At 36.7% G+C, this 16388-nt stretch overlaps 1 protein-coding gene across 1 annotated transcript; it reads right to left on the reverse strand.

Moving 5' to 3' along the window:
• Positions 1 to 10084: 10084 nt before the first annotated feature.
• LOC104907581 (serine/threonine-protein kinase WAG1) lies at positions 10085 to 11925 on the reverse strand. Its single transcript, XM_010696532.4, has one exon. It carries the CDS (start codon positions 11760 to 11762, stop codon positions 10320 to 10322), a length of 1443 nt encoding a protein of 480 aa, XP_010694834.2. The 5' UTR covers positions 11763 to 11925; the 3' UTR covers positions 10085 to 10319.
• Between the last annotated feature and the right edge of the window lie 4463 nt (positions 11926 to 16388).

Raw genomic sequence — 16388 nt, forward strand, 5'->3', positions numbered from 1 at the left:
TCTAGTGAAGTCAAGTGAAGAAAGTCACGTGTTCAGGGGAAACAAGTTGACTGGCAACTGGTTCCTAGAGGAACCGAGTGAGGATTGATTTATAATAACTTGTAAGAACTATTATAAATAAAAGAGCAAGATTTCTTCCTAAAAATTTGAGGAAGAGAACATTGTCAAAAGGATCTTCGTGTGTTCTTCCTTATTGCTACTTCTCTTTATCAGCTTTCAAATTTAGTTTATCCGCAAAAAGTTTGAAAATCTTCCCAACTACAATTCACCCCCCCTCTTGTAGTTGATCTAGTGTTTATACTAGACTAACAACTTGAATGACGAAATGAAGCTACTTTTGCGAGCTATTGGGGTTACTCGTTTGATGAAATAAAATCGTTGTATGATTATGTGATGTTACTCGTATGAAGAAATGAGTTTACTTTTGTGAAAAAATAGGGTTACTCGTATGATTAAATAAGGTCGTCGTATGATCAAGTGAGGTTACTCATATGAAAAAATGTGGTTACTCATATGAATAATGGGGTAACTTTTGTGAACAGTTAAGGTTACTGGTATGGTTAAATGAGGTTACTCTTATGAACAAATTATATTACTCGTATGAATAAATGAGGTTACTAGTATTGATAAATAAAGGTTATTTTTGTGAAGAATTGGAGTTACTCGTACGAGTAGATAAAGTTAATGGAATTGATAAATGGGGGTTACTTTTATAAACAATTTAGTTTACTGGTATGAATAAATGAGGTTACTCATGATATTAAACTAGGTAACTCATATGATTAAAATAGGTCACTGATCATAAGATTAAATAAGGTTACTCCAAAAAACTAAACGAGGTTACTGTGAAAAAAATGGGGTTACTCGTATAATATATTAACATTACGCGTAACCATACAGTAGTGGAAAAAAACGGAAGGGATGCGGTGAAAACAGCCCTAAGGGCTGCGTTTTTAGTGAAGGGTTGCGTTTTTAAACGCATCCCTTCCCAACGAAAGGTTGCGGTTGAGGCCCAAAACCGCAACCCTTCTAATATGGAAGGGCTGCCATTTTGGGCCTCAAACGCAACCCTTCTTTGTACAAGGGGTTGCGGTTTTCACCATAACCGCAACTCTTTTGACCCAAAATAATTTTTTTTTTTTCATATTTTTACTAAACAGAATTGTAAGGCTTATGCTAAACAGAAAAGGTCTTGAAGTATATAGAACACACATTACCCCACTATGAAAAGCTTATGATAAATAGCATGATTAACTTTAATCCATACATGAAAATCATAAATCTGAGCCATTGAAACGCAAACCACTAGTAGAATAAATGCTATTTGTTGCGGTTAAAAAAGGGCCTAATGTTGCGGTTTTGGGCGTGCAGCAATTAAGGGGGCAGCAATAGGTAATAATTATATTACTGCGGTTTTAAACCGCAGCAATATCTACAAATATTGCTGCGGTTTTAGTCCAAACCGCAGCAATATTATTATGTATTATCGATTTAACAGAGAGTATTGCTGCGGTTTTGGGCCAAAACCGCAGCAATATGTCAAACTATTGCTGCGGTTTTGGCCCAAAACCGCAGCAATATGTCAAATTATTGCTGCGGTTTTGGCCCAAAACCGCAGCAATAGGTCCTGGAAACCAAAAAAAAAATTTATTTTTTTTTTGGCATTTTGCAATCACATTTGAAAGATTAAAATCAGGCAACAAATCCATCCACTATCCATCAAATTCATAAACGAGCTGAAGATAAAATGACATATAAATCAAATTAAATATATAAATAAAAAAGTAGTTACATAAATAATACAAAAAATAAAAAATAAAATGAAAAAGCAAAAATAAAAAACAGTTACAACCTAATGACTAATAAAAATATAATAAGTACAATATTAAAAAAATAAAAAACTGAAAACAAAAAACCCTAAAACAAAACATAAGAAGCTGAAAAATGAAACTGAAATATAGTCAGGAACTCGAGCGATTCAACGTCCGGCGAACAGCGAGAAGGAGGACGAACAGCGACAAGGAGGACGAACAAAATCTTGCAAAATAAACGTAAAAAACTTAAAAAATTAAAATCGTAAAATTCAAAGCAGAAAGGACAAAATATTGAAAAAAAACAAGAAATTGAATGTCAAAATCAGAGAAATACCTGATGAAAACAAGATCTGAACGACGACGGCTTCGAGAGGAACGACGAGCGCGGGCTTCGAAGGGTCGATCTGAAAGACGACCGAACGCAAGTTCGTCGACTAGTGAGGAAGAGGAAATCTCGACGAACGAGAAGAAATCTCGACGAAGCCACCGAGCGCAAGGTCTTCGACTGGTGAGAAAGAGGAAATCTCGAGGATGACAGAAATCTCGACGAAGCCTTCGTCTGGTGAAGGAGGATTGAAGAAAGAGAATGAGGGAGGAGAATGAGAATGAAAACGAGAATTTCTGGTGAGATGAGGAAAAGGAAATGAGGGGGACGACAATGAGAATGAGGGAAACGACAGTGAGAATGAGAGAGAAATAGTGAGGATTGAAAAAACCCTACTCCTAAAAAACATTTAAAACCCTACTAATTTTATTGTTGCGGTTTCTTTTAAGAACCGCAGCAATATGTTCAAATAATATTTTTTAATATTATTTTAATATATTGCTGCGGTTTTGCCAGAAACTGCAGCAATATCTTTGGTCAAATAGTCAAAAAATTCTGTTGAAACCATATTGCTGCGGGTTTCGGGCGAAACCACAACAATATGGTTATTTTATATTTTTTGTTTTCTTTTAACGTTATATATTCCTGCGTATGGGTAAAAACGCAGCAATGTCACCGCAGCAAATAACATTTATTCTACTAGTGAACCCTCTCAACCAAAAGTCCCAATATCAAAACAAAAATGACAAAAAAAAGGGACGAAAACAAAAAAAAAACGAATGAAAATGAAAAAAAGGGAACGAAAATGAAAAAAAAATGAACGAAAATGAATGAAAATGAAAAAAAATTAACAAAAATGAAAAATAATGAACGAAAATACAAAAGAGAAAAATTATAGATCTGAAATTACATGAACATTAATCAAAACAAAGATCAAGAAATTATAGATCTGAAAAAATAAAAATCATCACTTGTTGTTGTCGTTGCTTAAGCGGAGTTCGACGACGAGGAAAAGATGGCTAGAGTTCGACCGACAGAGAAAAGGATGAACGACGAGGAACAGTGCGGCGCGGCAAGGCGACACAGGTCAACGAACGACGAACCCTCATTGAGAGGAGAAGGAACGAATATTCGTTGCCGTCAGAGGGTGAGAGAGAACGAATATTTGTTGTTGTAGAAGGAGGGAGGAGGAAGGAAGAGGAAGGAGGGTGAGAGAGAAGGAAGAAGGAAGGATGTGAGAGAGGAGAGAGAATGAGGGAGAGGAGAAGGAAGGAGAATGAGCCCGCTTAATATGTTAAGCTCGCGATTAATTCCTTTCAAAATTGTTTTTAAAAAAAGCCCATAAAGGGCTGCGTTTTTTAGAAAACGCAACCCTTTATTACTTATAAGGCTGCGGTTTTTGCATTGACTGCAGCCCTTCACTAAGAAGGGCTTCGTTTTTCAAAAAATGCAGCCCTTGCAGCACTGCCGTCTCGTTTTTTTTCACTAGTGATAGAAGGGGTTACTCTTATAAACAAAATGAGGTTACTTTTCTTATGAATGAATGAGGTTACTCGTATCAATAAATGTGGGTTACTTGTATGAACAATTGGGTTTACCGGTATGAATAAATGAGGTTACTAGAATGATAAAATGACGTTACTCATATGATCAAACTAGCCACTCATGTGATTATAATAGGTTAATCGTATGATTAAAATAGGTTACTTATGGGGATTAAACAAAGTTACTCAAAAAACTAAACGAGGTTACCGCAAAAAGAAACTGGCTTACTCATATTATATTTAAGGTTACTCATAAGCACAAATAAGATTACTCAAATGAACAAATAAGGTTACTGGTATCATATGATATGAATCAATAAGGTTACTGATATGAATAAACGAGGTTACTCATATTAACAAATGACTTTACTTTAACTTATGTATCAAACATCTTAGATTGTGTAATAAAAGTGTATAAATTAAGTAAAAAATAATAATAATAACCTTTTCAAACTCACTTCAAATAATCGCTATATATTATCTAGAATAACATATTTGGTCAATTGGCCCAAAATCAACTATAAAATCTAAAATTTAAAACAATTGCAAGACTAACGTGAAGAGCAATTACAGACTCTGAGGTGTGAAAGCACCACCATTACAAAAAATGAGTAATCTTTGGAATTCACACCACCATTCCAACTTGCAAACTTGGGATCGCAATATTCATACAACATATGAGTTTAAACACATTTTTAATACATCCAGGAGTAAAACTTCCTTCTATTCCAGTTACATTTGCAAAATTTTGATTTGCATAAAAGACAAATATCATCCCTTGAATTGCATAAATTCTTGAACTTTCCTCTTAATCTATTAAAATTTCCTATTTTTCTTCTGTTCTAATGCCTTCTTGCTATATCATTTGCGACATTACTCCAATTTTTCGGATGTTAAAGATGGCTTTAACCTTTTTCTCAAATTAGTGAGAGAAAAATGCAAATTAGGGTTTTAGAATCTCAATCTTCCCCTTTCTCTCTTCCATCAAGCGACTTCTTTGCTCGGCTTCTAAGTTTGCTGATTTGTTAAGGTTGGAAAGAAGTGGAGGAGAGATAGAGGGAAGCAGGAGAGAATGAGGAGGAGGAGGAAAGGAGGAACACATAAAACAACAGTGAAAGCGCGTGCAAAGGGTTAGATTTTTTAGTTTGGGCTTTATATATTGGCCGGCCACACGAGAAGTTATAGGTGTGGCCGGCCACATATGATAATTTGTGATGTAGATATAGATGTATTCTCCATATTAAGCTAATTTAGTATAGATCATAAAGTGACTAGATGTAAATCGACCCTACTTGATCGAGATCGAAACCAAAGTATTTATCACCCTAGTATGACTTAACTTGATTTGGTTTGATTCTATCCTAACTACAGAATCACATTACAATACATTTGCCAAGTATATATACTGTATACTACTGGTTATACTAGATTTTAAATTGAGGAAGAGTGATCTAAACCAAGTAATCATTTTCCATAATTAGAAAGCTGGAGTGTTTCTCTCTCTAGAATTTCCTCTGCCATGGCGAAGAATTCTAAAGTCCAGAAGACGGTAAATTCTAGCAATCAAAAACCAAAAGGCCCGGTATCTGATTCAAATGCTAAGAAAACAAGACGGTAAATTTCCTTGGTGTCAGTGATATGGATTTTCAATTAGAGAAGCCTTCTAAGGAGGAAGAAATTCGAGCAGTGCAGCATAATATGCAGTCTCACATAATGTTTTCGGAATGGTTATTAGCCATTCACACTTCTATGAATAATGCTTATTAGAGAAGTGGAGTTGCTAATAGGAGTGTGCGTGCAATTGAACCAATTCCAATCTGCAAATGTTTGATAATGAGGTAGATTCTGGACCATCTGTTTATGGTGAAAATGTCTGTAATGTGAAGAATCTGGTGAAAATTGATTTAGATGATGTTCAATCTGAAGTTGATTTTTGGAATTCCGTCCTATGTTATTATTTGTTATGTTGTTGGGGCTAGTCCTCCTCTATATGTCATGGAAGGATTTATAAGACGAATTTGGAAGAATAATGGAGTGGATAAAGTAGCTTTGCTGAAGAATATAGTCTATATTGTGCGCTTTTTGTCAATGGAGAAGATCGAAGAATTTTGTTCTAGCTGCATTTGTTCCTTTATTTGATAATAAGTCGATGATTGTGAGAGCCTGGGAACAGGACATGGATGTTATGAAGGATCAGTTTGATGTCATTCCTACTTGGATACAGTTGCAATTGGATTTTAAGTACTAGAGTGAGAAATGTTTAAGCAAATTGGAGAGTTCTTTACGAAAATTTGTTAAAGTTGATTCTCCAACAGCAAATAGGCAGAAGTTACAGTTTGCTCGTGTGATGATTGAGGTTAATATTGACCAGGAATTTCCTGATCAATTGAGTTTTATTAATGAGAATGGAGTAGAGGTTGTGATTGAGGTGTCTTATGAATGGAAGCCAGTGAGGTGTTCTGTGGTAAGAAATTGGGTCATGCAGCAAATGTGTGTAATAAAGGAGTGAAGATGCAAGTTTGAAAGGTAAAGAAGGTTAGAGTGCAACTAGTGGTTGAAAAAGAGGTTGTGAATGCTGTTGAGACATAATTTTAGGTGGTTACTCAGACAGTAAGAAGGAGTTTACAACCTTGTCAGTGTTAACAACTTATTCAATGTTCTGAATGAAATGATAGAAGATTAAGTGATTGTTGGTTCAGTGTCATGTGGGGCACAATAGGGGAATGCAGGAAGAGGGGGGCCCTACTGAGGCAAATGGATAGTATTTTGATCCCGAATGTCCAAGGGATCAATATCTTGACAAAGTAGAAGGCAGTAAATAAGATTATTAATATGAGATCCCTTGGAATGGTTAGTCTTATTGAGACCAAGGTGAAAGCAAAGAATATGGGTAAGATGTATTAAAATATGTTTGCTAGTTGGTGTTTTTACTCAAACTCTTCTCATCACCCTGGTGGAAGAGTAATTTTCTGGTAGATATTAAATGGATTAGTGCCTAATAATCCATTATTTTGTTAAACCTACTGGGGCTAGAGATGGTTTTGTTACTCTTTTGTATATGAATTTGATAATACAGGAAATAGAGACAGGCTGTGGGTTGATTTGATTGAAATTGCTGACACTATGGATATTCCTTGGATGGTAGGAGGGGATTTCAAATGTGTTTTGAATAAAGAAGAAAGAGTGGGTTAGAAGACATTAAATCTACTGGTTGTTATTACACATGAAATAACAAACAATAAGGGAGTGATAGAGTGTTTTCAAAATTGGATAGAATTTTGGGAAATGAGAAACGAATAGAGAAGTTTCCTATAGCTGAAGCTATGTTTATAACTAAGGGGGTCGTTGATCATACCCCTGTTTCGATCAGAGTTCACAAGGAGACTACAGTTAGTAAATCTCCCTTCAAATATTTTCACATGGGGAGTGTGCATATAAATGGATGAGTTGTGTTTCAGATTGTGCAAAATTAAAGCTAGTGAATCACATGTTAAAAGAGTTGAATAAAGAATGTTTTTCACGAATTAATATTTGTGATACTAAGGCCAGTATGGCCTTGAAAGAAGCTCGGAATGCTTTGCATCAAAATCCTGCTAGCATTCAAGATAATGATCTTGAGCAGATGTTAGCAGGGGAATATAAACTGGTTCATGCTAAATATATCTCTTTTCTTCAATAGAAGAGTAAACTGGCATGGGTAAAATCAGGTGATGAAAACTCAAAGTTCTTCCACTCTGCCATTAAACGTAGAAAATTGTAGAACACTCTATATGGAATTGCAGATGTGAATGATAACTGGGTTGATAGTCCTGAAAAGGTGAATAAGGATTTTTTACAGTATTACATAAGCCTTCTAGGTACTACTAGAGAGAATACAAATACAATTCAGCAAGAGGTGGTACAAGCAGGTTATGTGTTGAATGATGATCAGAGAAATGCTTTGATGGTTCCTTTTACTCCTGTTGAAGTCAGAGTTGCTTTCTATTTTATTCCCGGTGACAAGTCTCCAGGCCCTGATGGTTTTGGATCTTATGTCTATAAAGATGTATGGTAAGCAGTTGTGGAAGATTGTGTAGCTGCTATTCTTGATTTCTTTCAATCAAGGAGGTTGTTAAAAGAGGTAAATCACACTATTTTAGCCTTGATTCCAAAGGTTAAATAACCTAGTAATGTTACTGAATTTAGGCCAATAACTTATTGTAATGTTCTTTACAAATGCTTTACTAAGCTATTATGTTCTAGATTGAGTCAAGTTCTACCTAAGATCATTGCTGCAAATCAGGATGCATTTATAAAAGGTAGATTCATTGCTCATAATATCTTGATTTGCCAAGACATTGTTAAGAATTATGGGAAGAAAGGGAATAATGCTCCAGGGTGCATAATAAATATGGATTTGAAGAAAGCTTATGATTCACTTGATTGGTGCTTTTTACAAGATTTATTAATTGCTCTAAGGTTTCCTGAAAAGTGTGTTGAGATGCTGATGGAATGTGTTAAATCTCCCAATTTCTCATTGATGTAAATGGGTCCTTAGTGGGCTTTTTCAAAAGGAAGAGTGGCCTTAGACAAGGAGCCCCCCCTTTCACCTTTGTTATTGTGATTTGTATGGATTACTATAGCAGAACCATGAAGAGAGTAAGAGAAAGAGATGACTTTAAGTTCCATCCAAGGTGCACTCGGGTTCAATTAAATTACCTTTGTTTTGTTGATGACATTATCATGTGCATTAAAGGTGATTTGAAGTCTGTGCTCTGTATGCTTTAAGGTTTTACTCATTTTTCAGAGGTATCAGGTCTTGAAGCCAATAAGTAGAAAACTTAGCTTTACACAGTAGGGGTCGGTCAACAGGAAGTGAAGAGATTAATGGATGTTTCTGGTTTCAACTTGGGTAAGTTTTCCTTTAGATATCTTGGGATTCCCATTTGTTATAAGAGAATTAGTGCTAAAGATTGTGATAGCTTGATAGAGAAAATGTCTGCTAGAATAAGGTGTTGGGGTAGTAGACATTTGTGTTATCAAGGTAGGCTTTGTTTGATCAACTTAGTCCTAATGAGCTTACATGTTTATTGGGCCCAAATTCCGATCGTTCCAAGGAGAATTTTGTAAGAAATTAACAGAATGTGTAGAGCTTATTTGTGGAGTGGAGAGTATTTCAGTCAGAAACCTGGAAATGTGAAATGAGATAGGGTGTGCATCCCTAAAAAAGAGGGTGGTTTGGGTGTGAGAGACACTTTGATTTGGAATCCGGCAGCTCTTGGTAAATATGTGTGGGCGATTGCTACAAAAAAAAATAACATGTGGATTCGATGGGTTCATGGAGTATATGTTGAAGAGGAAGAGTGGCGGGAATATAAGCCACCACAACACTACAGCTGGTATTGGAAAATGATATGTCTAGCCAAAGAACAATTAAAGGTGAAATTCTCTTATCAGTAGGTTGTTAATATATCAAAGTACTCTATTCAGGATGTCTATAAGAAAATGACTGATGATCAACTACTATCTCTTGGTATGGTTTTGTTTGGAATAGATTAAATGTGCCAAAGTACAGGTTTATGTATTGGTTGACGATGTTGGACAGATTGAATACAACTGAAAGATTAAGCAAAGCTGGTGTGATTGTTGATTTTGCTTGCTTTCTGTGAGGAAATAAAATGGAGACTCATGCTCACTTATTCTTTTCTTGCCCGTTCAGTGAGGTTGTAATCAGGATGTGTTTGAGATGGTTGAATTTCAGTTGCCAGTGTAGTTCAATCGAAGGAATGATTCTGTTTGTGGCTAATAGGGGTAAGTCTAGATTCAGACGCCAAGTGAGTAATGTTGTGATTTGTGTTGCTGCCTATCAGATCTGATGGGCAAGGAATAATGTTTTATGGAATAGTAAGATTGATATGGTGTATAAGCATGTGTATAGGATTAAACACACAATTATAGATAAAATTTACAATGTTTTGCCAAAGAAAATTTCTAAATGTGATAAGATGTGGTTAAGAGAGCTTGCTATCAATTGTAATTAGAGCACTTGGTTTAGGTTGTAAAGTTTTGTTTTGAAATACAAATCTTAATTACTTAGAGGAAAAAAAAAATCTAAACCAAATCACAAGACATGGGAGGACATGGCTTTAAGAAACATCGTAAATTCATATTTCGGGATGTTATATAGTCTAAGCTTCCCAAGTTCTTCTATAGCTTTAACCATGAAAGTAATTACATCTAGCTAATCTATGGCTATATTCGTTGCAATATCTCTAAAATAATAGTATAATGATAACATATAAGTTATCACATGGAGTGAACATTATGAGTTTATTATATATATCTATATTAGTTGTCAACTAAAAGTCTAAAACTCAGACAATTCCATCAACTAGGAGAATTAAGAGTAAGCAAGAACAAGATTAGAAAATATATGAAAAAAGTTAAAACTTTTTTTCAACTTGTTCAAATTTTTTGTATATCATACACATCAACATAAGATGTACCCGTCAAACTACTGTAAAACTACAAGTATACTATATAGAAACCCACAAAATTGATGAAATATCTTACTTCTATATCTCTATACAGATCCTCAATATCTCTTCCACTCAAATCTATCAAAACATGAAAGCTAAAAAAAAGGGACCAAAATGATCAAACAACTCTACGACTACTAATCATGTTACTGATATTATGAACAGAAGCACAAGTATTACTACTATTATTGTGTGAAACCTTTGACCCTTTATTTTTCCTCAAGAAATGATTTAATCCTCTCCACCACCACTTCCGCCTATTATGGATCCCACTCACGTGACTCTTACTCTTCCTCACGAGCCCTCCACGCACTTCCGGTGGCCGGTAACTCCGGATCAACGCCCACTTAACGCCGTTAAAAAACGGATGTTTCTTAATCTCTGTCGCCCCTCTTATGGACCCCATCCTCTTACGTGGGTCCTTGATCAACAATTTCTCAATTAAATCCTTCGCCAAACCCAGCTCCTTATCATCTTCAAACTCTCTCTCCTCCACGTGGCAAAATCTCATATCCCGAGACGATGCTATATTTCTTAGCGTCGCCTCCTTGTTAACGCCTTTAAACGGTGTTGTCCCAAACAACAACTCATAAATCAACACCCCAAACCCCCACCAGTCAACGCCGTTACCGTGACCGTTACCGCTAACTAACTCAGGAGCTAAATACTCGTGGGTCCCAACACATGACTTCGAGAAAGCCGTTGTGGGCTCCGCTACAAACTCCCCAACCACCCGATCTCTTCTTCTCCTTGATTTAATCTTCGACATCCGATCGTAATCATCATCAAAAATCTCAATCTTTGGTGTAACATCAGATTTAAAGCAAAGATCAAAATCAGATAACATAATATGCCCATCTTCTCTAAGAAGAATATTTTCCGGTTTTAGATCACGGTAAACAATCCCCAAAGAATGAAGATACTCCAACGCAACTAAAACCTCAGCAGCATAAAACTTGACTGCCTGAACAGGTAACCGGTTACTCGGCTGTTTTCTGAGAAGAGAATGGAGGTCCCCACCAGAGCAATAATCAATCAAAAGACATGTGTAATGTGATACTTCAATGTGAGCGTAGAGTGTAGGGAGAAAAGGATGATCAAGCAAAGATAAAATCTCTGCTTCAGTTTGAACATGAGAGAGTTTTTTAGGAGATAGAGAATCTTTATCAACAACTTTAAGAGCAAAATGAGAATTAGGGCTAGAATGATGGTAGTCTCTTATACGGCATAAGAAGACTTTGCCGAGGTTACCAGCACCGAGGTGGCTCATCAACTTAAGATGACGGAGATGGATGCGGTTGTCTTGTGATAGATTGGTTGCGGCACGAATAGCAGACCAGTGTGGGTCTTCTCGTCTGTGTGGACGAATGATTGTATTGTTGTGATGTTTGTATGTTGGGCCTGATGTGGTGGAAATGCGCTCGTTGAAGCTAAGTGTCAGGCTACTACGCGCTAAGCTGCTGCGCGCACTAGATGAGGCGAAGGTTCTATCTGTTATGGTGGACGTGAAACTTGAATCTAGATCGGTGTCTAGAGAATAGTAGAATGTATCGTCGTCCATGATGATTGTGATTTGTGTCTCTTCTTTTTTTAGGTTTTGTGGAGGGTTCCTTTTTTTGTGACAATGATGGATATTATGTTATGCAGGGGGGATTCTGTCTAGTTTATATAGGGGAGGAGAGAAGAAATGGGAGTTGACTCAAAGTGAAGGAGAGAGAAAAAGGGGAGGGTAAAAAGATAGAAATAAATGGGAGGTTTGACTAATTAATGTTGTAGTGAGGAAGAAGAGAGTAAAGTAAGTGGGTAGTTCGGGGAATTGAAGGCTGCTGCTGACAATGAGGGCATCTAAGGGGACAATGCAGCGTCAGTGTTGGGCTTGTCTCTATATTAAAAAAAATTATTAATATTTTGCCTTTAAAAGTTTCAATAGATTATTACAATAAAAATATATTCCTTTCTTTGTTTAATTTTTATAGAAAGGATCCTCGCTTTGTCTAGAAGAGTCAAAGAAAAAATATATAGTGAGATAAATTTCAATATTTCATTAATAACAAGAATTAATCTCATGAATTAGATCATTAGAGGTGAGGTAGCTTTTATCAACTAAGTGTAAAGAGTTAATTTGATTGAATGATCAGACTTGCCTTCTCATTAATTGGGAAAATGAAGTACAATAGTTTCCTAATTCTATCTTATAAAGAATTGCTAAATCAACTAAGACTATCAAAAGATAATATTATTTTCTACTTGGATATGAAAAACATATCTTAACATATATCCTCTAAAGTTGGAGCATGCGGGTCGAGGATGCCTAACTTGCTAAGTAATGTATCAAACTTTGTTTTACCAAGAGATTTAGTGAAAATAACTGCCAAATGAGCATGAGTGGGAATATAGGAGGGAACCATGAGACCATAAGTGATAGCATCGGGTATGAAATGATAGTCGACCTCAATATGCATGTTTAGTACGTTCATGCAAACTGGATTTTTAGCAATATGCATAACAAACTGACAATCACTAAACAAAGGAATGTCTTTGGGATGATGAACACCCTAGCTCAAGAGAATTCCTTTCAACCATTTTAATTCACACATGAGTGCAGCCATGGACTTGTACGCGGCTTCGGCAGATGATCTAGAAACAGTAGGCTGCTTCTTGGTTTTCCAAGATATTGGCAAATGACCCAAAAAACTAGCCAACTTGTGAAAAAACAACAAGTGAGAGGTTGGGCAACCCAATCAGAGCCACACCAACCATGTAAAGACAGCTCCCTATCGGAGCGAAGAATGATTCCCTGGCCAGGATTGTCTTTTAGGTAGCGAACAACGCACAAAGCTGAGTCCATATGTTCTATTCGTGGGGCCTATATTAACTAGGAAATAATGTGCATATAGTAGGCAAAGTTAGGACGTGTGACTGAGAGGTAGATAAGACGTTCAATGACTTAATGATAAACATCAGCATCATCTGGTAAAGTGCATGTAGCTAGAGCAAGTTTGTGAGTGGGTTCAATGGTAGATAAAGAGGTCGGGCTTAGCACCCAACAAACCTGCCTTGGAAAAATATCTAATGTATATTTATGCTGACATAAGAACAAGCCTGTAGAACTACGAACAACCTCAATGTCAATGAAGTAACGTAGAGAGTCCAAAATCCTTCATTTTGAAATAGTGACTCAGATAGGCTTGAAAGCCTCTAAAGCAGCGAAATTATTACCAGCAATAATAAGATCATCAACGTACACCAGGACATCAATTTGTATGGCCCCTTTAGTAAGAGTGAAGAGAGAATAATCATAATATGATGTAAGAAAATCATACCATTTCAATGCAGAGACAAGTTTAGCAAACCAACAGCGCGGAGCTTGTCTCAAACCATATAAGGACTTGTGGGGATGACATACAAGATTTGGATTAGAGGCGCCAAACCCAAAAGGAACCTTCATGTGTACTTCTTCTTCAAGATCACCATGAAGGAAGGAATTTTGAACATACATCTTATGTAATTCATAGTGTTTGGAGACATCAATAGCAAGAAAAGCACGTACATTAACCATTTTATCAAGGCAACGTTTTCCGTATAGTCAATACCTTCACGCTATTGATTGACAAGAACAATCAAGCGAGACTTACAACGATCAAGGTCATTGGAGTCATACTTGTTGCGAATAAAAACCCACTAACTACCTAAAATACGTTTGTAGGGCAGTAAATATTGCATCCTCCAAGTCCCATTGGCCTTAAGAGCCTAAATTTCTTCTTGCATAGCGCGTCGCCAATTGGGATTTCTCATAGCTTCTTTGAAATTCCCAAGTTCCTTAATAGAAATAATAGTTGCAAGAAATGCACGATATTTCTTAGTGTAACTATCACAATTACTATAATGTGCTATAGGGTAAGGAGTACCTGATGAGTGATCGAAAGGAAGCGGAGCAGGATATGGACTACAACCAGCAACGGTGTGTGTAACATAGTCACAAAGCAAGATTGATGGAGCCTTTGTGCACATACCACGCCCAAAAGAAGGATGAACATTTCCCGCATAATCAGATGTCGCAGATGAAATAACAGGCCCAGGGGAGAGGTCAAAACCTGGGGCTGCACAGGAGAGCACGCGAGTCTTGGAGTGCGCTGAGGCCCAACATTTCGTGTGGGTTCCTTAAAAGAATGAGAAGGCGATGTAGCAGAGGGCTGAGGCCCGGTTGGAAAGGCAATGGGGATACGGCCGGAGAGGGAGAAGAAGTGGGCTTATCAAGGAGAGTGCTTTCAAAGTAATCCAAGGGGCAATTCAGCAACTATAGCAAAATTTTCAGGAATTTCAGTAGTGAAATCAAATACTTTTTCAGGAACAATGTTGAGACATTCAGGGACCCTAAAAGGGTAAATATTCTCAAAAAAACTTAACATCCCTAGAGACCAAAAATTCTTAGTATCAAGATCAAAGAGAGTTCAACCTTTCTTACCAAAGGGGTAACCCAGAAAAATACATTTGTGACTTCTGCTTGCAAATATTTCGTCATGGGTTTTGTGGTTATGAGCGAAAAATAACGAACCAAATACTTTGAGAGCATCATAGGAGGGTGAAGTACCAGTACTAAGAACCTCAAAGGGTGTTTGATTCTGGAGAATCGGTATGGGAGTGAGATTAATTAAATGAGCTACAACTAACACACATTCGCACCAAAACTGAATAGGAAGGTTAGCTTGAAAACAAAGGGCACGCCTAACATTCGAAATATACTGATGCTTTTGAGGTGTATGGACACAAACGACTAAATTCAATGTCGTTACTTTGTATATTTTATGGTTTTTGATGGTTTGAGAATATTAATGATTGACCATGGCAATAAATGACATAAACATCTTAAAGACCTTAGTTACCAAGTAACAAGTATATCCTAACGACACGAGAAAAATCATCTACTAGCTGTCAAAAAATAATGTGCACCACAAGAAGAGACGGATCTATATATGGACCTCACAAGTGAGAATGTGCTTTTTCAAAAATACGAGTTGTTTTTTAATACTAATGGGAAAAGGAGATCTATAATGTTTAGCATAGAAACAAATTTCACATGTTTGAGGTAAACTACACTTAAAATGACTAACATGGAGTAGCTTTATAAATTTTTTCGAAGGGTGACCAAACGCATATGCCAGAGATCCTAAAATAGAAGATTCATCACAGACGGAAGTATGTTGAACATAATAAGTGTCAGTGATGTAGTATAGTCCATTCTGCTTAACTCCTCTTCCAATCTACTCCATCAACATATCCTATATAGCACACATATTAGAATCAAATTGTACAATATATCTGGATGCATCACATAATTGAGAAACAGACAACACATTGAAATGAAGTTGAGGAACATAAAGAACATGAGTGAGTGTAATACGATCCATGAGACGGACATATCCTTCTTGGTTAACAACAACCATGCTACCGTTAGGAAGGCCAACATAACAAGAAAGATAGGATGAACACAAAATAAGAGTGCAATATCAGCTGTCACATGATGACTAGCACCGGTGTCAATAATCCAAGAGAAATTGTCAAACGTAGTAATACCTGCTTTAATATTACATTTGCTACTAAATAATAGTTACACTTATATTTTTCACGCATGTCGAAGCAATACTTTGAGCCTTTATATCTCAAACTTTGTATTTGCAAAAAATCTAAAAATTTGATATTCTAAATTACATATCGAGACGAATCAAACAAGATTCTTATATGACTATATTTTCTCTTACCACAAATCACAAAATAGTCAAATTTAAATTTGTGAATTGTGTCAAAACTGAAATAAAAAAACTAACGGTTATTTCACCAAATACCCCCGACAAATCAAAAATTCACAATATACCCTCAATGTTTCAGAAATGCACCGTATACCCTTGAGTTTTCGAAAACGTGCACCAGATACCCTTTTCCTAACTTCCGTTAGCCCACCGTTAGCATTATTTACCATTTTGCCATCATTAAACCCTAAACCCAATCTAACCTAACCCTAACCCAAATCTAACCCTAACCCTAAACCCTTCCCCTTACCCTAACCCTAACTCTTTGGCAGCCCCCACCCCTACCCCTCCCCCTCCCCCACCACCGACCTCCCCCCACCCCTGCGCATCCCACCGTCGGCCTCCCCTCACCTCTTCCCCGCTGAAATCTACGTAGAACT

The sequence above is a fragment of the Beta vulgaris genome, chromosome 4 (genome assembly GCF_026745355.1).
Source record: "Beta vulgaris subsp. vulgaris cultivar EL10 chromosome 4, EL10.2, whole genome shotgun sequence".
Taxonomy (NCBI): domain Eukaryota; kingdom Viridiplantae; phylum Streptophyta; class Magnoliopsida; order Caryophyllales; family Amaranthaceae; genus Beta; species Beta vulgaris.

What these genes read in the sequence shown, in the direction of transcription:
- LOC104907581 (XM_010696532.4), bottom strand. Translation starts at nt 11,762, where the DNA reads ATGGACGACGATACATTCTACTATTCTCTAGACACCGATCTAGATTCA.